Here is a 24,480-nt window from a genome sequence, read left to right on the forward strand (position 1 = left end):
GGTTAAATATAAGCCTTCTGTCTTTTCAAGTTGCTAAGATGATGGGGCAAAGTGTAACAAATAAAGTGGTAGCTAGATACTGAGAGAGAACATCATCTTGACTGCACCTATTTCAATTGTTAGTATGCAAACGATGACTTCAATTTCAAATTTCAACCCTCTGTTATTATCACGCTTGTAGTTGTCATAACCTGTACGAATGGTTTTCGCTTGCTGAAACAGTGTAGCAGGTAAAGGACGTCTGTGCGAATGTGGAGGCACTGAGTAATATTGTAAGTACTGGCTTGCGTGTGTAGACTGCCTGTATAAAATCAGATTGGTATTCCCCGTTTGACGAGAACATCAAGAAATGTTAGATAACCACTGATTGCCTGCTTGACAGCAAACTGAATCACCTTTTCAATGTTGTTCAGATGAGCTGCGAAATCAGTGAAGACATCCCGGTGAACTATGCAGAAATAATTACATACCAGAGAAAGACCTTTGGTGGAACGAAGCAAGTGCCCAGTGTTCCATGTCTTCCATAACAAGATTGGCAGCAGAAACAAACATGGAGACAGAGGCAATCATAGCAGTACCATGTGCTTGCAGGTAGAATTTCTTTTCGAAGATGAATTAAGCACTTGATAAACAGAACCTAAGTCTAGACCATCAACTGGAGACCTCTCGGGCCATGTCCCATCAGACTCAAAGGCAGTGGTGCAAACGTTAGCAGCCAGCCATGCTGGAATGCTTGCATATAAAGATTCAACATTAAATAAAACTATGACATCATGGGCAGGAACAACGTGCCATACCTTTTCAATAAAGTGGTAAAATCACACATGTGCGTGCAGCTTTTTACAAGTGGCAAAATAATGCAGTGTAAGAAACCAGATAGCTTGAATGGAGGCGAGCGGGTGCGGTCGATGATGGGCCTTGTAGGTACACCTATTTGGGGCATCATTTTGCAATCACTAGCCAACACAAAGTGTTTCTGCCCAATTTTGTTTGGTGAAGTAGCAATCAAGTGCTCCCCTGACATATTTTCGTAGCTCTGCCAGAGTTTGTGCTGCTCTTGCTGTGCTCGAAGTTACGCCATTGTGTTGTAAAACAATGCCTCTATCTTTGGCCATTATCACGCCGTGCTTTAACACTTCAGTGACCTCAAAACTCGATTTCCTACATCGAAGGCAATCTCAAGGTAACAGCGCAAGTAATCGGTAGTATGGTCAAAGCTTATCGCCATCGGCTTTGTAAAGCAGTTCTTTTCTACCTGCAACAGTGTGCACAAGGACTCAAAACTAGAGGAAAATCTTCCCCCAATAAAGGAAACTTTCATGTCTGTGTTAATAAGAAAAGTCTTTCAATGTTGAGAAAAATTTTGTAGGTTGGATATTTTTTTACGAAGACATCATATAATTTTAACAGCTTTGGCTACATTTGCACCATCTCCTCCAGCTGTCTGACAACACTGGAGCACTTAGGTAAAAATTTTTTTACAAAACTGTAAGATTAGACATCGATGTACATGTAGTACATCCATCGATGTACATGTAGTACATTCTAACAGAGAAGAACATTGCACCACTACAAATTGATCATAACTAATAAAACTTCATGAAATACTTTACCTGAAATGGTACACTGTGTGCTGCATTATGCAGTTCGAAAGTTTTAGCTTATTTCACAGTTTTTGATTAGACTCAATTTTATAAATTTGGTGGTTCTTTGCCAACTTACGAGATAGAAAATACGTGAAATTGTTAGAGGCATTTATTTGATCTTGGTTTGATACACATGCACTGAAACTGTGATGCTTTGGTCTCTACACCAATCAGCTACCATATAAGCAGCAAATAGCAAGCTTCCGGTAATGGCTTGTCACCAAGAATGAAACTACATCTCTGTCACACTACAACGTCCCCGCAAATGCTGACCAGACCACAGACGTCGTGCGGTCTTTACACCCACTTTCTTAACACATGCCATTTTAACAATGTTCAGCCCTTCACAAGCTTGTAAGGAAAACAGCAGTGAACCACTCTTTGCTTTCTCTCACCTGTTGCGCGCTATCCTCTTCAAGAGGTGGTGCTGGCGGTGGGTGCATTGGCGGAGGTGGCGACCACTCCTCCTCTGTAGGTGACCTACAGAAAAGAAAGCCTAACCTTGGTAACCACCACATGCAACATCTGGAACTTAGTCACTTCGCTCACTTTTTGTTATTTTTCTTTCAACAGCGACAGAGATATTGAGCTGACCACTACTGATCTGTCTCATGTGCACTGCTTCTCGAATTATTGTAGATAAAGATGGACCTTGATACTGTAAAAGCAGTGCGGCACCTGAGATAAGTGAGTCAGGGTGCCGACACAAAATTTCGCCGCTTACATAGCCTACGAGACTCATTCTGGTGAACATGTGTATATCATCTACCAAATCTGAACAGTCAACAAAGCTTAGGAGGTAATTTACATAAATTTCAAAGTTCGCAAGCCCAACCTAGCACTATACGTTGCACCTCGCAACGTTGACATCATACAAAGCAGCCTAAAGCTAACACCCAAATACTTATGTGACATCACCACTGTGGCCGAGCTCCGAGATACCCACCTAAATCCTGTCATTATCACAGTCACCACTGCACTTATGCTGCGCTTGTGTCAGCGGGCTATTATTTGACGGCTGCTTGCAAGTTCGTGATCATGGAAAACGTGAGAAAGCCAAAAAAAATCTTTTGCTACCAGGTGACAATGATGGCAATGACACAGCGCTGCGCATGCCACACGCAAACGACCATGCAGGCAGCGCAAAAGTGCATCGCAGTTGTGTGCCGTTTCATACGCTAGACGACATTGATTAGTTGCACATGGTGGCTTGTCGTTCTAGAAATTCTTTAAAACTGAAATCGAGGCTGGCTGGTAATAAAGAGACTGTAATTATTTATTTGTCACGTGCTGCAGGAAAGCAATGTGCAAGGTTATGACTAATATGCCTCCAGTAGCATAATGTAGCAAAAAAAAAAAAAAACAACACACCAAAATTTTTGCGTGAGTACCGATTCATGGCCGAGTTTTTTCAAACTATTTTGATGACAAGGAAACTGACTACTCCAACTATGTCACATGAAACAGTCGGCTGTATTTGCAGCAGAATGTTCGGTGTTCAATGTTACCTTATTAATTGAGCACAATTAGTGCACATGCATTTACACTTTACCAAAGTCCTTCCCAAGAGCCTTGCTTCCTCTCTGTTCCGTTTCATGTAAGCACTTCATCCTGCTGCATGCAATGAGCACGAGGAGTTTGTGCTATCTGGGCAAATACAGAGACCTCACTGCACAGGACTGTGGCTAAGCCTTTAGCCTTCGCATGCTCACCACTAAAGATGCCTCCCCCCCCCCCCTTGCACAAAAAAGAGGCACCCGGATTCACCCCAGCTAGGTGTCACATTGTTGCAGAGGAACCCCGATTATACCGATTTTCAGGGGACCACGAAAAACTGCCATATTATAGGAAAGCTATGATTATAGGCAGGGACACTCAGCCTTGAGCAGGAAACAGGTACAGACTATCTGAATAAGCCCAAGGCACGACCTTGTGCCTCTGCCAAAGAAGGTAAACTAAATTATTCTTGCCAGTGGCAGCATTACTTCGTTGAAGGAGGTGCGAGCGAATCTGTGTTCGCAATATAAAAAAAAATCAAATCCAACGCGCATCTTTCTACTAATAAAATAAGTACGAAAATTGCCTGTGCATGAAAACAAAACCGAAACCGCGTTGCCAACAGCCTCCCATCAGAAGAGTCAGACACAATGTCATCGCTATCACAGAAGAGCGACGGACCACGAGTTTGCATAGGATGCCTTCATGCGTGACAGAGCTGTGCGCGTTGCAATTTGTTTCCTTGTGACGTGCAACTAGTGGTGTCCCGCAGTTATAACGAACGCTGACGTCAAGTGAAAGTAATTTTGCACAGTGAAAACAGCTGCATCACGCCCTTATGCGTGCGCAAGCCTGTGATTGCGAGTGCGACAAAGGCAGGAGACCGTATGTCAACCAGGAAATGTTTCCATGGACCGAAAACGTAAAAATATCACCCTTTCTGCTGGTTGAAGCTACTCTGGGTGGATAGAGCTTGGCTAGGTAACAGCCCTGAACACGTACACATGCAATTGAGGCGCATGTACAAGTGCATGAACTTCCAGGAGAATAAATTTATCATTCTAAGAAGACATCCTGTCTCACTTTCTACTCTTCCCATCCCCATCCTAGGGGAACACAAGTTCATATTTTGCACTGGTGAATATTTGGCTGACGTTTGATTCGATTGATTGATATGTGGGGTTTAACGTCTCAAAACCACCACATGATTATGAGAGACGTCATGGTGGAGGGCTCCAGAAATTTCGACCACCTGGGGTTGAGCAAGATGGAAAACTGGGCTAGTTGGTGAGCATTCATCGTGGTTAACAGCGCGAAACACCCGGACAGGAGCGATAGAAGGACACGGTACAGCGCGGTACACCTGGGGTTCTTGAACGTGCACCCAAATCTGAGCACACGGGAATACAACATTTGCGCCTTCATCGGAAATGCAGCCGTTGCAGCCAGGATTCGATCCCACGACCTGCGGGTCAGCGGCCGAGTGAGTACCTTAGCCACTAGACCACCGCAGCGGGGCAGACGTTTGATTCAAGCAAAGGCGTTTTTTTTTTTTTTTTTTTCGGACACAATCTGAAAGTTGTCGCAAGATGTAGAGTCAGTGTAAAACTGCATCTTATAGTCAAGGTTATCAATACACTATGTATATGGGGATTTTGTCGGGACCCGACTGATTGGCTGTAAAATGTGATTTGTTGCAAAACAAGGGGATGTATAATTAAAGTTACACTGTTTATCTTACGCTTCAAATGGATAAGGTGCAAAAGCAAACGACCGTGCAGACATTCAGAATGTTCACTGCATAATGTCACGTGCACAGGAATAAAAGTAAGCAAGACAAGTACAGCACATCTTGCAGGGGATATTGCTTAAAAAGGTCATGGCATGGTCACTCAACAATTCACAGTTTTCGGTGAAAAACGAAGGTAGAGGGTCAAATGTGCTTGCACATGTGTGAAAACTGCACTGTAATAGATTGTTTCAGTCCAAAATGAAATGTAGAAGTCATCGGGTGTAAACTCCGCCCACGGCCGACAACCGCCATTTTGTCATGGCATGCTTGACGTTGCAAGCGGAAGGAGCAGTGCCGTCGTCTGTTACCAAATAGCACTTCCCTAATGCGGTCAGTGTTGCGAGAGTTGCTAGCCGCGTGGTCCGCACGTGTCAGTGGGTTGCAAGTGTTGCGGTGTATTACTGGTGCAATCACCATATGTGGCGACGACATCGTGTACGTTGCGTATTTTGACTGACTCTATCGCCAACAGCTGAAGCGATGAAGAAAGGGTCGAAGAAGGCGTGAACCAAGATTCCAATGACCCCCCCCATTGTGGCAGGCGTTGCAGATAGCTTTCCGCAATAATAAATAGCTTTAGTTCAAGCATGTCAAGTTGAAAATCCAGCTTGCGATACGAGGGTCTGTCAACGCTACATTCGCAAGCAAGTGTTACTTGATGTTAATGAATAAGTGTTCATAACAATGCTCAGTGTTGGGAACGGTTTTTTTATCGGTTGTTGCGAGCGGCATATGTAAACGTAAGCTGATGAACGGCATGTCAGCGCGGCGCTAGCGTTACTCACGATGCACATTTAGGCAGAATCTTTGCTTGAACTAGGTCGATTGCATTCACTTCCAGTAAAAAAAATAGCAAATGTGACGCTCAACTGTGGCACTGCCAGTGAGGAGTTTCAATAAATATTGTTACGAGTAACTTCTTTAATAATCTATTTAGAATGCCCAGAACTCGACGAGCAAGATGGCGCCAGTCCAGCATCAAACGAAAAATCACTTCGTCCTTCTGTTTCATGCAGCTGTGTTTAAAGGCTGTTATGTATCATAACCCCCGGCAGTAGAAGCACTGTCCCGGTGCTAAATCTACGCAGATGATGTCGAAGGGGGGTAATAGGGCTTTAGCCGAGCCACGTGAACGGTGTCGCTCGGAGCTGTCGATGACATTGTTGTATCAATTGGAACGATCTCGTACGTGACGTCTGTCACTTGGCGAACGATACGGAATGGTCCAGTGCAGGGCGACAGAAGTTTTTCAGACAGTCCCACACGTCGAGTAGCCGACCAGAGGAGCTTGAGAGAACCCGGGGAAAAGTGCACGTCCCTATGGTGAGAATTGTAGAGTTGTTGTTGGTGCGTCTGCGAAACCTGTAGATGGTTACGGGCGACTTGGAGCGTGTGGTCGGTGCGGGCAATGGCTTCCCCGGCATATTCAGTGGCTGCAGGTAGCAAAGTGTCTAAGGGTAGAGTTGTGTCCCGGCCATAAAGGAGATAGAAGGGCGAATAGCTGGCAGTGTTGTGACGAGATGAGTTGTAGGCGAACGTCGCATATGGCAAATGAATGTCCCAATCCTGGTGGTCTGGCGCAATGTATTTGGCAAGCATATCGGTTTGGGTCCTGTTGAGGCGCTCCGTGAGGCCATTTGACATGGGATGGTACGACGTAGTAAATTTGTGCTTGGTAGGGCAAGACCTCAGGATTTAATGAACGACAGCTGATAAGAACGTGCGGCCATAGTCGGTGAGAAGTTGGCGGAGAGCACCGTGCACTTATATTATGTTGTACAGCAGAAAGTGCGCAACGTCGGTAGCGCAACTGGTCGGAAGTGCTCGTGCGATTGCGTACCGCGTCGCGTAGTCCGATTGCATCGCGTAGTCTGAGGCAACAGCAATTCATTTATTTCCGGATGTGGATAGTGGAAAAGGGCCGAACAGGTCGAGACCAAATCGAAAGAAAGGTTCAGTGGGAACGTCGATCGGCTGAAGGTAGCCGGCCGGGAGGGCAGACGGCGTTTTGTGAAGCTGACAGGACTCACAAGCGGCGACATAGCGTCGAACAGAACGGGCAAGTCCAGGCCAAAAAAACCGACGTCGTACCCGATCGCATGTGCGAGAAACGCCCAAATGGCCTGTCATGGGAGCGTCATGAAGTTGATGCAGGACAGTGGAACGCAGGTGCGCTGGGATGACAGGAAGTAAGTCTGATCCGAAGGAATCAAGGTTACGGCGTTATAGGATTCAGTCTTTGACCAAAAACATTTGTAGGGACGGGTTGCAAGGCGTTGACTCCGGTTTGTCAATGATGTCTCGTAAAGAAGCATCCCAACGCTGCTCTTCGCCAATGTTCAACAGCTGCGACACGGAAAAAACGTCCGTGATAGCGTCAGTATCGGTTGCTTCGTCAACAGGGTAGCGGGATAAACAATCTGCATCTTGATTTATCGCTTTATTTTATACATTACAGAGAATGTATATTCTTGAAGGCGTAGGGCCCAATGAGTGAGACGTCCTGTGGGGTCCTTCAGGGAGGCTAGCCAGCAGAGAGCGTGATGATCTGTGACAACACGGAATGAGCGCCCGTACAGGTATGGACGAAACTTGGCGACTGCCCATACAAGGGCGAGGCACTCGCGCTCCGTGATGGAATAGTTGCGCTCGGCTGGAGATAGCAGTCTACTTGCATAGGCTATAACACGGTCGTGTTGCCGTTGTTGCTGCAATAGCGTAGCTCCTATGCCGTGTCCACTGGCATCCGTGTGAACCTCGGTTGGGGCTAATGGATCCAAGTGAGCCAAGATTGGTGGCGTTGTAAGCAGTGTCGTAAGTTGGGAAAACAATGACGCTTGGTCATGGCCCCAGATAAACGAGGCCTCTTTCTTCAAGAGGTCTGTGAGGGGGCATGCAATGGTCGCAAAGTCCTTAACAAAGCGTCTGAAATATGAGCACAACCCCACAAAACTGCGGACATCCTTTGTGGTCCTCGGAACAGGAAAGTTCGTGACTGCGCAAATTTTCTCTGGGTCTGGACGCACGCCTTGGGCATCGACAAGGTGACCGAGCACGGAAATTTGACGACGAGCGAAGTGTCACTTGGAGGCGTTAAGCTGGAGTCCGGCTCGACAAAAAACGCCCAGAATAGCTGACAAACGATCGAGATGCGAGTCGAATGTGGGCAAAAAGACAATAACATCATCAAGGTAACACAAGCAGGTGGACCAATTCAACCCTTGGAGCAATGAGTCCATCATTCTTTCAAATGTGGCTGCCGCATTGCAGAGACCAAAGGGCATCACCTTGAACTGATAAAGGCCATCAGGAGTGATGAATGCCGTCTTCTCGCGGTCCATCTCGTCGACGGCTATCTGCTAGTAGCCTGACCGAAAGTCAATAGTTGAAAAATAAGTAGCGGCGTACAGGCAGTCGAGGGTGTCGTCGATGCGAAGTAAAGGATAAACGTCTTTTTTGTAATTTTGTTGAGGTGACGGTAAGCGACACAAAAGCACCATGTTCCATCCTTCTATTAACAAGGACGACTGGAGAAGCCCAGGGGCTGCATGAAGGCTCGATAATGCTTTTCGCAAGCATTTTGCCGACTTCATGTTGTAATATTGCACGTTCCGATGCAGAGACACTGTAGGGGCGCGGTGAATGGGAGTTGCATGGCCAGTATTTATGCGATGGGTGACGATGGTCATTTGGCTTAAAGAGTTGCTGGCAAAGTCGAAAATGCTACGATAGCCCCCAAAAACGTGGCAAAGCGCTGCAGCTTGCTTAGACGTGAGGTCCAATGACACCATTCGCTCGATGTCGGCGCCCCAAGAACGTGATGGAGTGGAACCACTGACTGAGCTGCAGCAATCGTCAACTCTGAAGGGCTGGACATGGTCATCTGGGAGAGCGGTAATTTTGGCCAGGGAGATACCCTGTGGCAGAACTCGAGTTGTGAGTGAGAAGTTGACCAGTGGAAGGAAGGTGTGGTTTCTCGTAATCGTCAGAATCATACGCAGCACAGCAACCCCATGCGTAAGCATCACGGCAGGAATCGGGGCCACCATGTAATCACCATCAGGTAGTGGCGGCGTGGAGTATAAATCGACATGTGTGACAGAGTTAGGCGGAAGGCGCGTGAAATCAATGCTGCAGAGGCTTCTTCGCGGTGGGCTGGCCGGGTCGGAAAAGAGAGGTAAATCGAGATGGAGAGAGCCAGCTGAACAATCTCTGAGGGCATAGTGCGCGGCTAGAAAATCCATACCGAAAATGAGTTCATGACGGCGATGTTCGATAATGGCGAAAAGAACGACAGTGCTTCTCTCCCCAATAGACACTCGCGCAGAGCACATGCCAAGAATTGCGGCAGTTCCTCCATCGGCGACTCGTACAGCTTGGTTGAGAGCAGGCGTGACACTTTTTTTAAGTCGGGAGCGAAAGTTAGCACTCATAATGAACACATGCCGGCCAGTATCTATCAATGCACTGACACGAACATTGTCGACCGTAATGTCCAAAAGGTTCTGGTTCGTCGTTAACCTTAATGGAGGATTTCTTACGAAGGTCGTCAATGCAGCTCCACCTCCAGAAGCTGCATTGCCTAGTTTTCCGGTCGGAGGTGCTGTGAATAGGTCGGTGAGGCAGCACGGCGTTGTGAGGGCGACCGAGACTGACGACGAGCAGGGGACGGTGACCAGTCGTAGCGAGGTCCGCTCAGAGGTGCTGCAGGAGCGGAAAATGTGGTCGGCGTAGATGGAGAAAGTGATGGGGACGACTGGCGGACAGAAGTGGCGTGATACTGAGGTGCATAATGGGACGGTGGAGCCCAGCGGCTGCGGGAGTGACGTGCGGTATGACCAATGCGTCGACCGTTAAAACATACGGGCCTGTCATCAAGGATACGCCATTCGGACGAATTGCATTGTATGCCAGGAGCAGAAGGGGGATGATAAGAAGGCTCAGCAGAGTATACGGCAGGAACAGGATGTAGGTTGACATTCGATAGCTCCTGACGAACGAGAGCTTGTATCAAAGAGATTGTGGTCGGGGAAGGCACAGACGTCGGTAATGCCGTGGCTACCGATTGTGCTGCCTCGACCTCTCGACTAATGATGCGTGTGAGGTTGTCACATAGAGGGGCCTGGTGGAAGGCGTCGTCACACGAAGAAATGGCCGCTGTGTTCGGAAGGTGCACGATGCTTTCGGCTACGCAGCGGGCTTTAGCTTGTTCGAGGCGGAATTTTTTAAGGATGGTGTTGATGCTCGGGACCTTGTTAAAAACCAGGAAAGCATCGTCGGCAATGCCTTTCAAGACGTGATTAACCTTTTCGTTTTCAGACATGCACTGGTCGGCCTTGGAACAAAGGGCCAAGACGTCAAGAATGTAGGAGACGTAGGATTCTGTAGAAGACTGGGACCGTGTGGCAAGAGTCTTCTTCGTAGCGAGCTGATGACCAGATAAGTCGCCAAACAGGTCGCATATCTTTTCTTTGAAGAGATCCTAGCTCGTTATGTCGGCTTCGAGGCTTTCAAACCATGTTCGGGGAGTGCCGTCCAGGTAGAAAAGCACGTTGGCAAGCATGAGCGTGGGATTCCAGCGGCAAGTAGCAGTGACGCGCTCGTACCGGTTCAGCCAAGTGTCAAGATCGATCGTACTATCACCAGAGAAAGTGCCGGGATCCCGGAGGTGCGGAAGTGTGATGTAGGTGGTGGCTTGAACTGATGAGGGCGGTGTAGAGGAAGCACCAGCAGTCGAAGGAGTCGAAAGGTTGCCGACGGTGCGACAACTGCGCGTTTCCATCGAGGTATGGGGGTCGTCCACCTCCACCAATAATGTTACGAGTAAGTTCTTTAATAATCTATTTAGGATGCACAGAACTTGACGAGCAAGATGGCACCAGTCCAGCATCAAACGAAAACTCACTTCGTCCTTCTCTTTCATGCAGCCGTGTTTAGCGGCTGTTATGTATCAATATTTATCTCTAGTGGTCAACGGCGTACGCGTTGCACAATCATAGGACACTTTTGACCTTCGAAATTGCTTGCTGCAAGTGCCAGTGCTACATGGGTGATGCGGTGGCATTGTTTAAATCCCTGGAAGTCATTTGGTTTCAGCGGCAACTTGAACACCACAGAAAAAGTTCGATTGCAAGCGCAGCTGGCCATGGAACCCTATCGTCCTTCAGAACACAGACCGTGCAGCAGCTTGCCAAGCCAAAGCCTCTTTTATTTCAATGCCAGTGCAAACGCGCGCTTCTCAACGGGAGCCATCGGTCCGCCTTAATTCATGGAGTGGTCGTGATGTGGCACTATATGAAGGGTAGCGCTGCTCGCGTCACACGTGCGTCCAAGCGCTTTCCCCCAAGGATGTGACAGACGTGTTTCCCACACCACTATCATACGTCTGTCAGATTCGCTCCTTCATGCTGCTTCTTTTCGGCTCAAGAAAATGCCACTGCCGCGTCACAGAGCAGTGCATGCAGAAACGTTGCTGTGACGCTTCCCCATTTGTTGCCTGCATTTCACCACCAACGCCGACACGCTATCTCAAGACACCGTATATTTCACAGAGCCAGCGTGACTGCCAATATTGTGAACACGAGGAATGCAAGACGCCACCCCACGGATCTGTACACAACTGAACGAAAAACTACTTCATATGATTTCAGTCATGAGGAACTCCATGAGGGACTACTCTCCCCATGACCACAAAGCACACCCGAAGGCTAGGCGATAGGAGAGAGCGAGAAAGGGCTAGAGGAGAGGGTGTTGACCAGCTGGATCGGACTCACCTGGCCGGCGTTGATAAAATAGCGGAGGGGTTGGCCAAGCAAGCGGTTCATGAATTCCTGGCTAGCGACTGCGCCAGTGTTGCCCAACTCTCAGGTCGCTTGCTCGTTTGTAAAAATGTTCGTTTATAAATTTAAATTAATGGCCCGACCAAATTCGCTCTAATTTCACCAGCTTGTCTGCGAACATACACGAATCAACCCATACAACACCGATTGCGGTTAAAAATTCGATGGCATGACCCCTTTAATAAAGCTCTCCCTTGCAAGCAGGCAATTATCTATGAATTCTCCTATCTTATCAAACAGACTAAGTAACAGTGTGCCTGTACTGCAGCTTTAATAGTAGATAAGGAGGGGCAAATAGGCAGGGCTGCAGCAAATGACAGGAAATTCCTGGCAATTTCATTATGACATCCTGCCTCACTGCTTGTACAGCAGACTCTTGTTAAATTAAACATGGACTGGGTAAATATGTTCCATTTAACAAGAGCTCAGTTTACCAAGAGATAACGAAGGATTCCAGATTCATCCTTCAAACCACTCATGTTAGAGGCAGTTAGTGCAATCATGTTAGTAAGATGCATTAAGGCTGCATATTAAAAGCATGCTATATGGTTACACAAGCACCAACAGCACCGTGGATCAGACACATCGTAGATGCAATAGCAGTATATCACACGTATTGCCATGCTTGTGACTGGCTGACATTATTTATGCCTTTGTGCACTTCCAATACTTATCGCTTCTCTAAGCAACACATTTAGCTATTAGAACACAGAGGAAATGTGAAGGACGAGCTACTTTACTCATCATAATGAAATTGATCTTCATTTTTTTGGAATATTCAACGATCCAAATATACAAAGCTTTACAAATACACAGTTTTTAAATAGAATACCATACTAATATTTGCAAATAAAACATGCAACGAATATGCAAAACTTTCGAAATTTCACACAACCCTAGAACTCAGACTATATCATGTGACCTTTGAAACTTTCAAATATTTGCACAATGGTAGAATTCAGACCACCAAAAGTGACTGCCCCTTGTTTTACTGCAGAGTAATAGTTTGCCAGCCTGCTCACCTGTCATACTGGGCGCCATTGCTGGCCTCGGGAAAGTTCCAGGGGTCACTTGAAGCAGGCAGGCTTGCCTCCTGGGACAAGCTGGGCAGCGATGCGTTTCTTGGAAAGTTCCAGGAGTCGTCCTGCGCTGCGTCACCAGCGCCCCCTTCGTGGGACATTCCCCAGAAAGTCGTCAGCGAGTGAGGCATGCCACGTCCTCCAGGCCATGGTGCATCCTTTTCGAAAAAAAAAAAAAAAAACAATAATCCAAAAGCACTGATGCTCCACTTATTACTATTTATACCACTTAAAGGGTCCCTGAAGTGGTTTTCCACATTCCATTTTTGATTAGACCACTCCTGGAGCAAACCATTGGCACCATAACTCAATTGAAACACCCCTTATTAATGGAGCTACCGAGTATTAAATAGTTACCCTCCTCCTTTGCTCCGCATTTTACCCCCAACTACCTCAACTCTTCCTTCGGGCGCTCAGGGCTAAGCTCCACTTTCGCGAGGCCTGCGCCGTGCGTTCCACAACCAATCAGATCAGCAGCCGCAGTGACGTCACGTGGGCATAGCATGTTCCTCTGTCGCAGCGATCTGCAGTGATTAGCAGCTTTAAAGCATTGCAATAAATTATAATACACAGTTTACGCAAAGAGCTCAAATTGGTTTGTAAATGACCATTGGGACTTCGTCTACCGGCCCAATGTGTTTCTGTACAAAAACGTCAAAACTGCTTCAGGGTCCCTTTAATCAGAAATCCTTCATATGCCAACAACAACAAACTTTCATTTTAATTGAATATGCTATAATGCTGAAAAGACTACAGGGCTACTAATGGTGTATAGAAATTTTCTTGCAGCAGCTCGACGACAGCAACTCGGCAGACAACTCCTGCACTTGGTGATTATCGCTTTGATGTAGGCCCAGGCACACTGCCTCCAAGATGTTCAGAGCCCGCTTATCTCAGAGATCACGCCAGGAAGCCAGGCAATATTCCATGTTGTGCACTCTTCATGAGCTGCTAGTGACCAGTGACATTAACACTTTTCAGTTTCGGTATCAAGAAAAGTCGTTCTTTACCAAGTTTTCTCCTCGTACCAACACCCATATTTCAAACGTTAATTTTGCACAGAGGATCTTCTACAGCTACGTTACTTAAAACTGGGCTTTTAATGTAGTCTAAAATCTTCGCATCAATAGGCCTCTGAAGGAACATCACAGAAAAGCACCAAGACTAACAAATCGTCCTTTTAAAACCATGAAGCACAACTCTACTTGACCTGAAAGCAGTAATGCGCGATGTCGATATACATAGGGAAAGTGTTCCTGGCACTCGCTTGTGTGCTATAAATGCCAGGAACAGCTGAAATCCAGAAATTACTGCAATGGAAAAACGAATGTTTAATGAAAGAAGCTATATTTCTGTAAAGCTTCCACAACAAGATGCTCTGCATCTCTGATGGCAAATACATAGCGACCATTGCGAGAAGCTGCAACAATGGCCTCTTAGAGTACGTCAAGCTATACATTCTGTAGACAAATGCAGATAACAATCATGGAAACCATTCAAAAACTAGCGCTTGGACGGAATACTGCTAAGTCCATGAGCACCTAATTAAAATTTCTGTGCCTGTGTATAACATAGTACTAAAAGGCATGCATGTGAACACAGACACAAGCAGAAAATAAGACAGAATTAGTGCAATTTCATCCTCACTTGTGTCTGTATTCTTGCTACTGCTCAGCAACACGAATTCCTGCCCACTTTTTAAAATTTCAGACTTTTCAAGCTGCTGTCACTTCCACAAACTGTCACAACCACGCCAAGGAATGAGATGCATTGATGCAGTCCATGTCTTTTTATAATGTACGGCTCACGTACACAGTGTACAACCAACTTTACAGCAAAGGCTTTGTTATTATACAAAGCTGATGTTGAACTGCATTAGTAAGTCACATTCAGAATATCAATATCTTAAAGCCATAATATAAAATACAAGTGTGAATACTTACAGACTGATTATGATGAGAACCATTTTAACATTTACTCCGTTATATCTAATGCCTGCATTGGTTATAACGAATCAATAAAAAGATTATCAGCATGCTAAATTTCATCTCGAATGTGTGCTTATGTTCACTATACCTTACTGATAATCTATGCTTTACAAGCTTACCGTGTGCAAGGTTTAAGATGTTCTCACGGCTTGGACAACAGTTATGGAGAAGTAGCAGTTTGATTTTTCAAAGAAATTTTGTGATTTAGGAAAACAAAAGCTTTGTGCTACTTAGGGTTTTCATGGTAGCCATGCATTCAAAGCCCAAGAGATGACAATGTGCTCTCGAGCACTACCATTAAATCCTGAGCAATTGTCCCCCCTATGGGGTAAAATAATCCTGCCAGATTTAGATGGGGCAGTAGGAGTGGCGGCTTGCTTAGTCGTCGATCAAAAAATTCTAGGTGGCGGCGGAACAGCCACTATTAAGAATAAAGAATGTGAACCCACGCTTCTCGTGGAATAGCTTATTGAATACGCAATTATAAAATGTTTTTATTCGCCCTCGACGAGCGAATAAAAACAGTGAAAATGGCGGGAAGAAAGGGGGTGGAGCAGGGCGCTTGGTCAGTCATTGGTGCACAGTTCAATCAATCTAATTGATCCCCCTAATAAGAGAGGGGCGTGCCTGCTCAACATTTTACGGTAAAATAAACTGGTCACAAGCCATACCTGTAATGGGGGCACATCCACGTCAAGTAGCGACACGGCACCTCCATTGCTGACACCTGGACCGCCACCCGATGCCGCGCTGCTGGCTCCCGATGAGCCACTGTTTACCGAACAGGTCGGTGACGCTGGCGGAGAATCGAAGCTAATCAGCAGCGCCCCATTGTCCTTGCCCGCGGCACCAGAAAGAGGTACACGATGCGGTGGCACGGGTGGTGCCGGTGCTGCACCTTTGCGAAAAGAGCTCCTGGCGGCACCCGCAACGGGCTGCTTCGGCGCGGGCCCCTTTTTCGCTAGTGCACTTTTCTGCTGCCCTTTCCCGGTTGAACCAAAAAGGTTCAGCTGTCCTCGCACGAATGCAGTGCGGCGGGAGAATAGGCTAGAAGATGTCCCATTGGGCACTGTAGCCCAAGAAGTGTCTTTCTTGGTCGATGAGCCAAAAAATGCATCGATGTCCGCCGCTGCAGCGTTGCTCTGTAAGAGATGAATACCCACCATGTTAATTTATCATTTTGAAGAGAACCTTTAATTCTTAAAATAAGAAACTGACACTGGGAGGAATTAAGACCTTCTGGTTCCTTCAAATTCATACACTGCTACCATGAAAGCGACCACGCAAGTGCCTTGTACACAGAAAGAAGAAACCGAGAAAAAAAGATTGGCTGCCCTGGCAGACTTGTCAGTGTGTGCAAAACTAAATTACGCTAGGAAGAAGATACGAGATCAATGCCACGTGTTATTCAGTTGCAAACTGCATGCATGCCCTGACCATCACAAATACCTAGTTGTTCCTACTCTTCTGTGAGCAATGGAACACGTATTCAACAGGATGAACTGTATTGCAAGAAAAATTAATACTCGTGCTGAAACTGAAGTGTGGTTGAGGAAAAAAAAACACATGCAAAAGACAAGCTGGTTCATTGAGCCTAGTAGAAATACTTTTGCAACAACACAATGCTAATAATGTGCTTAATAGCTTTCATAAAGTGGGCAAAATCATGCTTTTTCAGTGGGAACAACGTGCATACTGTGTACACTTACGGCGACGTGAGATTCATTCTGTGCCGAGTTTTTTTGTGAATGCAATCCACCAACCTTTGGTGGTGCTGGAAAAGGAAGAAGAACACAACAACAGAAGTTGGACACAAAATATCCGTACGAATCACTCGAAAAACTGCACACAGAGGCTTAGCAACAGGATTTACTCTGAGGGCAATATAACAATGTTTGAACCAATATCTCATGCTGGATTCGTGAACTTGAACCACAACAAACAAAGGGCAGCACAATAGAGTGAATCCTTCACTGTGCATTATGCACTACATGTTTTGTAAACAAATTATGGTGTGTGGACCAAGTATGTCTCAGCTCAAACATACAAACACTAATATGACACAAAGTTTTATACTACACTAAGCCTCTCTCTATATGTGGTGCCTGTTTTGAGTAATATGTTGCTTTAGAGATGCTTTCAGTTATTAGTCAATATTTGTGCAGATCTCCACAAAAAAAAAAAAAGATCTTGCTCTTATTACTCAAAGACAGACAACAGTGTCAGTTTTACACTGCCAGTTTTAGTTACGGAATGTCCATTTTTTTTCACTGCAGAGTTTCTTGTTCGAGCTACAGTTGTGGGCTGCGAATCGTCCCTGTGCCATAAAACAAAAAACTGTCCCAAAAACAATTATGCAATCCTTCCATGTTCTTGGTGTGACATAAAAGCTGGCCTAACATCAAACTGAGGCTCGACACAGAACCCACAATGCAGTAACGTTTGACAAGCGTTGGAAATCTTGTCTGCACTTTAGATGCAGACAAGATTTGGGTATGTCACAATTATTTCATGTATGCAGCACCATACCCATAAAACAATAATCGCAATTTTTTATTAAAGGGACGCTAAAGAAATAAAGACTGTTTAGATTGACCAACTGCACTCTTACAACTCTAATGCCATAAGTAAGTTTCTCTATCATAAGTTTGTTATTAGCCAACAAAATCCAAGGCCGAAGTTTCGTTTTTAAATTTCGTGCCGAAATCCCCGCGAGCGCCATCCAAAATTTCAAAATGTATTTTTCATATCTTCGTAACATTGGTGTGATAAAATTTTCTCAAACTTCGCATGCTAGGTGGCGTCCACAGATGACACAAGGCCCAGTAGATGGCTCCAAAATCTATGACGTCACAGCGTTGGGTGCATTAGTTTCAAGGTGGCGCCTCCACCTTTATTTTCCTTTTGCTTGTTTTCTATCCTCTCACAGTAAGAGTGCTGTTTGAAATTGTCAAATTGTACTTTAGCATCATGCGAAAAATCGTTTCTCTCTTTAGTGTCACTTCAAGCTGTAATGCACATGACTGCTTCAAATATGAGACATTTCCTTCAGTAAACAATTTTAGCATGACTAATACCAGGAAATATGGGCATGCCGCAGTGTGTATGCTTATTCAATTCAGTATAGTATTCACAAATGTACTGCCACTGCAAGCTAACTTGAGTACGAGGTTTTGTCTCGAAAAAGTTAAATATTTTTACTGCAGAGAGTCATTGCAAAGAGACTTGTATGGACTGGCTAATGAAAGGAAACCTGGAAAAAAAAAAAGAAAAAAGAAGACAACACGGCTAAGCCCAGAAAGCAAATTTGGCTAGTGGATTACAAAGAGAAATGGCAAGCAGCCAAAACAAATGAATCGCACTCACGAGGCCTAGGAGGCGGCTTCTTCTTGGGTGTATGAACGACCTTAGGTCGAATAACAGTGGGTCGGCTTGGTGCAACACCATTCTTTCGCTCATTCTGTAACATGCAAATCGGCAGCATTCATTTTTCTTTTGGAACAGTGCTTATATGCATACCATTATCTTCTGCCAGTTGATAGGTTAAGATTTCATTCATACAAAAAATCCCGATGTGCTCACAAACAAAAATGATATGCCACTTAAATACTCGGCAAACAATGGGTGCCTTAGAAAAACATTCCCAAAATCGCCAAGGGTCGCCTATCATCCCAATACGAAGCTCGAAGACATGTTAGTGCATCCAAAGTATATCTTCAGTATAATGCATATGCTTGCTTTTAGCCTTGCAGCAGAACTTGTTGACACTTCAAAAATGACATTTTTCTATAAAAACAAAACTGTGCAAGTGATTAAGTGAATCAAATTATTTAGAACAAGAGATGTCAATCAAAAGGCAATATTTACAGACACGGGTATGCCCGATTTTTACCCATCATTTCAGAACCTAGAATCATAACAGAAGTGAATCAGCATAAGGTAATTATAGAATAGGTTATGCAAGGCAATGCGGTAGGGTTTACTGCCAAGACACATGCGTGATATGTACGCTATCCTCTAGTGTACCCATGTGAGGTGGCGTAGTGTGCATATGCAACGACCGCTATCTTTGCGTACCCTATTCTAAAGCTGCCTGCCTAGTGTATGCCAAAGCATAAATTATGTAGCATTTAGTGCAGTAATAAAAGAAAGCCAGGAAATTTGGAATTTAGCATCTGAATAGCTGCTTCATCAGCATACTCATCCACTTCTCACAACCGGACGAAAAGCATTTATTTGGATTTAGACGCGTTTGAATGCAATGTTAGGTTATGTGGAATTAGCTTCAAACATCACAAACTACACTTGGAAAAAACAGCAACAGTTGCAAATCAAAACTTACTCTAAAAAATGCCACACTTGGGCGGGTTTACTAAACCTCTTTCTACACGGTCAAGGCCAAGCAATGGCAAATTCATGCGTTCATGCGAAAACTGCACTGTAGGCGCTTACCTTGTTGTTGTTGCTATCTCTTTGAGCTAGCGACGGCGCTTGGGCTTGTGCACTGAAACGAATGTGCAACGGAAGTGTATAAGCTAGTAGCAAGGCATTTCGAAGAGTAGGTTCAGGTGACAGCGTGGACGAAAGCGGAGTGTTTTCCGGAGCCCGCGTACACTGTATTTTCAAAATATGCCGTCTTACCTAGCCTTCGGCACTGGTGGTGGAGGCGCAGGGCGGAGCGGTTTTGTGGCCATAGGCGCACATAAGGTCGGAGCTGCGACCAGGAAAAATGAAGAGGGATGACGCACAAATTGCTCGTTAACAAGCACTCATGAGTAAGGCATCGCTATTCACAGTGTTCCGAGTCTGGCGCTTATCTCGGAAGCAGGCTGATTGACGTCGATAAGCAAAGCGAAACGGAAACGAAAGCCAATTTAATTGCGCGGACTGTGCTCCGGACGTGATAGCTCGCACAGTTGGTAGCAGACTCGAACGCGCTGTATCGATGAAACCATTCAGAAAAAATACGGTTCTGTGCACTTGAAAGCAGCGAAGTGACACACTCCATCTACGCGACCTGAAGTAGACAACACCTGTCGGGTTGCACGGGGTGACATCCGCAACCAAGGCCCCAAATGTCGGCAGAATGAGGTCAGAAAATGGCACAGCCAACCGAACTTTCAAGCACGAGCGTATAATGAGTCATTGAAACCACGTTTTGATGATTTGCGTGGTCGACTCCCTCGGTTCACAGCAACTAAACAGATGCCCCTGGTCAGCAGGGTATACACCGAGCGGCGACGTGGTACGGTACACTCTTTTGAACTCACCTGATAAAGTTCTGTATACAACGAGTCGAACAGCGAAGTAAACACGCCTAACAATCACTAACGCAAGTTAGCAATTGACGACTCTTTGAGTTTCAGGCTGCTCCATTAACGGCCAGAAACTCACACACCTACGCCATTAGTACGATGGTTGCGCCGCCTGTTCATGAGAATCGGACAAGACAATTTTGCAAAAATGATTGTAAGCCAGTAACAAACTAGCATTTATATTTTCCACAATATTTTAATAATTTTTATATATTTTTATTCTTTATTCATATTTTTTATATTTCCACAAAATGTTTATGACTTCTACATTTTTTTTGTACAATAGTGACGACGTTATTTTTTAAAGGCCTACTGAGACTAGCTTTAAAACTTTCAAATTGACGCTCTAAATAGAAAAATAGGTTAAAACACCCTAAATAAAAAATATGGTAATTCATATTACATCAAAGATTGTTAATAAATCAAATATTGTTTTATTGCTGGTAAATATTGGTAAATAAAAATATACTTTCGGTTTCGATATTGAAAAGGTCGCTATTCAATCACGTTAGGCAATGTAGTGACGTGTCATAGTGGTGTGACGTCGCGGGAAGACAATAACCACAACAATATCTCGATCACAACGTCCTAGTGGAAACTGTCTCTCTGCACAATGGAGGTCTTAAAGGCCTACTCAGGCAATTTTTCGAGATGAGTGGATCTCAATGAAATTCACTGGGTACGTTCATTTGTACGTTTGCGTCATTCATACCAAATGGCAGACTTGAGAGCTTCACAGATTCTTTTCAAGGGATTTTTATAGCTTGCCACTAAACGCTAACCTCGCTTGCCAGAATAAATGGCAACATTGTGTGCATGACGTTGAGTTTTGCCTGGCGGAAGTGACGAAAAATGTGCCACTGCAGCACCTGCTTGTCTGCTATGTATTGTGTGGGTTTGGCCGGCGCTTCTTTGGTTGAGGGTGCGATTTTTTTTTTCATGTTGGTGGGCGTGCAATAGGGGCCAAATGGTGTTGCGTTGTGAGCCACACATGATTCGCCATATATTCACCATAACAGCGTAAGCGTTTTAGTCGATCGCCTTCGATTGCGTGGACAGGTAGTGTCATCTGACGGGCATTATGTGCAATCAAGCAGGTTCCGGCAGCGTCAGGCAAATCTTCACGTCACATATAGAAGCGCATTTGGTTGGGTTTTGAATTCGGTATTGTGGTTTTCCGGTAATTAAAAATTACTTTCGAATTTCTTAGGCATTCCAATTATCGGGCGTGTGAGAAGAGTGTCTAAGGAACTTAAAAGCCCCACTATCTTGACATGGTCAAAAAAATAATGCGTCAATTATCAACCAGTGATTTCTGCGATTTAGGCTCCATTCAGGACGCAGAGGTCGGAAAATGCGGTAGGGCTTGTCCATAAGCGCGAAAATGCACGTGGCAGCGACGAGGGATGAAACAGGACGTTCGCGCGATCACACGGTTTTCTGTACATTATGGTGAGAGCGTTGACATCGCATACCAAGGGGAAAAAAAAAATGTCTCTTTTGCGGTGTCTCAAAGTCGTGTCAATACTCCTTCATTGTCGAAGACAAAATGTTTGGCGCATGGTATATGAGATATTTTGAACAGTGGGCTCAGGCGTCGACGTAGCCAAGGGGAGGTTGGGGGCGGGTGGCATAAAAGCCCCAACTCCCAAATTTTATCGACGAAGCTCCATATGGTCTAGGACAATGCATCCCTCCAGCGCAACCAGTACAGCATATATCCACAGACGGATGGACGCTTCACCCCACTCATCATATCATTCACTTCGTGAATATTCCGTGAGTTTTCAAAGGTTTTTTTTGTATTTAGAACTCACAGGAACGATGCATTTGATGACTGAACACTGTTCATCAGATTTTTTTTTTTTTATGTCCCCACGCGCTCATCCTCATTTTCTTTCCTATATACAACATTTCCCCGGTTAAAAAAAAAACAAAAAAACTATCGTTTGCGTAAGACATAGTCTCTTAGCTTTATGGGCGTAGCCAAAAAGTGGCACACCAGGCACGTGCTTCCACCCATATCTTTTTTTTTTCGCCATGGCGTAAAGAAGGAAAAACGGCCATTTTAAGTGGATGCCCCCCCCCCCGGAATCTATCTATCTATCTATCTATCTATCTATCTATCTATCTATCTATCTATCTATCTATCTATCTATCTATCTATCTATCTATCTATCTATCTATCTATCTATCTATCTATCTATCTATCTATCTATCTATCTATCTATCTATCTATCTATCTATCTATCTATTTAGACGCGTACATCTGGGTCTGGGTGCTTTCCTGTTAGCCTCCTCGACTTGATGTACTCGGCTGCTGACCCGCAGGTCACGCGATGGAAGCCCGGCTGCGGCGGCTGCATTTTCGGTGGAAGCGAAAACGCTGTAAGCCCCTATGTTCATATTTTGGTGCACGTGAAAAAACACCAGAGTGTCGCAATTTCCGGAGCCCTGCACTACGGTGTTTCTCGTAATCATAAGGTGGTTTTAAGACGTTAAACCCCCACATATCAATCAACCAATCTTCGACTTGATGTAGACCGAAATTGGTATGGGAAGGTGAGAGGGTTAGACGAATATGAACGAGAAAATTCCGTCACGTACGTCCTCAAATCCATCGCGTAGGCCCCCAAGACCATTGTGTGCCACTTGCAGTGCGTGGCATCACGGTAGAAAGATGGCAACGTATCGTCCTATCGCTTCCCAAAGGATGCAGACGACGTGCGACGGAGAACGGCGTTGATTAGAACGCATTGAAAGGAAGGTGACTGACACTATGCTGGATTGTTCTAATAAATTTACTCTTGACGACTTAAATCTCCCAGGTGAGTACACCTTTATTAAGCATCTGTGCATTGCTGTCAATATTTGGCGTTTCTAAGCGAGGAATTTAGTTTCGGTTATATATACAAGCTAGCACTTTAGGGAAATTTGTTGTGTTATGTGTGTGAGCGTGTCCATCGCGTATGCTTATTTCTGCGCTAGTCGCAGTGCTACTCATTCTCAAATTATGCTGCTGCAATCTTCCCCTCGAAAAACAAATGTCTCATGTGTTAATATACACATACGCAAACACATATATGCACGAATATTGCCACATTCCTTTCTCAAGTTTTGTTATCGCCCCGTTATGCATGCGTTGCGCAAAACACGCCGAATGATGTAGAACAAAAGAGATACTCATAGAACCTTCCAATGCGATTACGCGCCCAAACTTTCTTTTAGAACTTACGTAGACGCTAGCGATAACGCTTGAATATTCGACCCCACACGTATAAACGCGGACGCGCTTCACCGTTTGTCAGTTGATCGACGGCCGTTGCTCTGTTCGCCGCAGTCAGTGACAGCGGGTATCGCTGTAATCTTACTTTCCGCTTACCGGCCACACTTTCGGCCAAATAAACAGTTTCATCTTGGACCTACAGTCTGCTCACTTCGTCCACGTCATGACCTCGTGACAATATACAAACAAGGTGGGTGTTTGTTCCCGTAAAAAAAATCCTTCACTGGCGTTTGTTTCATCCTCGTGAACTCTAGGATAAATCAGAAAAAAAAATCGATAGTTCCCACGTGCCTTGAGAATCGGTGCTGTGCGAAGCATGCGGAAAAAATTCCGACACAGTGAAGCGCAACTTATGTTGAAACAGGCTTGTTTTAGTATCGCAATCCCACTAAATATCCTATTGCTAAGATTTGTAAACCTTACAAGGTTAATTAAAATGAATTTGCTTTGATTTGTTATGAATTTCTTGTACTAATACTTTCACCAGGGTCGTGCGGCTGTCATTTTTAGGTGGTGGGGTGGGGTTCGTAGTGTGCGTGCATATTGCATGCACATATCTACTTTGAATATAAAATACTGCCGACATAAATATGGGAGTGCTCGGAGGCACAATATCTTATTTATGAGACACCTATTCTAGCAACATGGATCGGCGAACGAAAGTACCACTCCAATTAAAAATGGAAACTATACTATTGGCCTTATCTCAATGTACACTGACCCAGGCGTAGCTCCGTTTTGTAATCAAGTGAACAGCTTATGCTTAGTCAGCTTTTAACGGGAGTCGGAGTGGTGACGTTTTGTGACGTATCATCGCATCGCTCCACCGCATAGCCGGTGCGGCGAGCATCAAACCGGCCAAATATTCTTCTTCTTGTTTTTGTTCACCTATTGATCGTGGCGCATACTCACTATGGGAGATTGGCTAAGAATCGAGTGGCTTTAAAAATTATTGCTCAGATTCAGAATAATGAAGATATAAGAGAAAGATTACCGATAGCCTAGAAAAGTGAAGTGCTTGATCTAATGCATACAATT

The 24,480-nt window shown here is 45.0% G+C and overlaps 1 protein-coding gene across 1 annotated transcript in view; it reads right to left on the reverse strand.

The window, feature by feature from the left end:
• LOC119169311 (uncharacterized) overlaps positions 1-20,250 on the reverse strand; it is a 29,509-nt gene extending 9,259 nt beyond the window's left edge. The window contains exons 1-8 of the mRNA XM_037420423.2: positions 20,112-20,250; positions 19,483-19,555; positions 19,294-19,345; positions 18,208-18,301; positions 16,551-16,615; positions 15,513-15,983; positions 12,797-13,011; positions 2,042-2,126 (exon numbers count right to left, since the gene is read on the reverse strand). Of these exons, the coding sequence (XP_037276320.2) occupies positions 2,042-2,126; positions 12,797-13,011; positions 15,513-15,983; positions 16,551-16,615; positions 18,208-18,301; positions 19,294-19,345; positions 19,483-19,535 (1,035 nt within the window). The 5' untranslated portion in view covers positions 19,536-19,555; positions 20,112-20,250. The remainder of the gene's footprint in view (positions 1-2,041; positions 2,127-12,796; positions 13,012-15,512; positions 15,984-16,550; positions 16,616-18,207; positions 18,302-19,293; positions 19,346-19,482; positions 19,556-20,111) is intronic.
• Positions 20,251-24,480: the final 4,230 nt, after the last annotated feature.

This window comes from Rhipicephalus microplus, chromosome 2 (assembly GCF_043290135.1).
Source record: "Rhipicephalus microplus isolate Deutch F79 chromosome 2, USDA_Rmic, whole genome shotgun sequence".
NCBI lineage: Eukaryota > Metazoa > Arthropoda > Arachnida > Ixodida > Ixodidae > Rhipicephalus > Rhipicephalus microplus.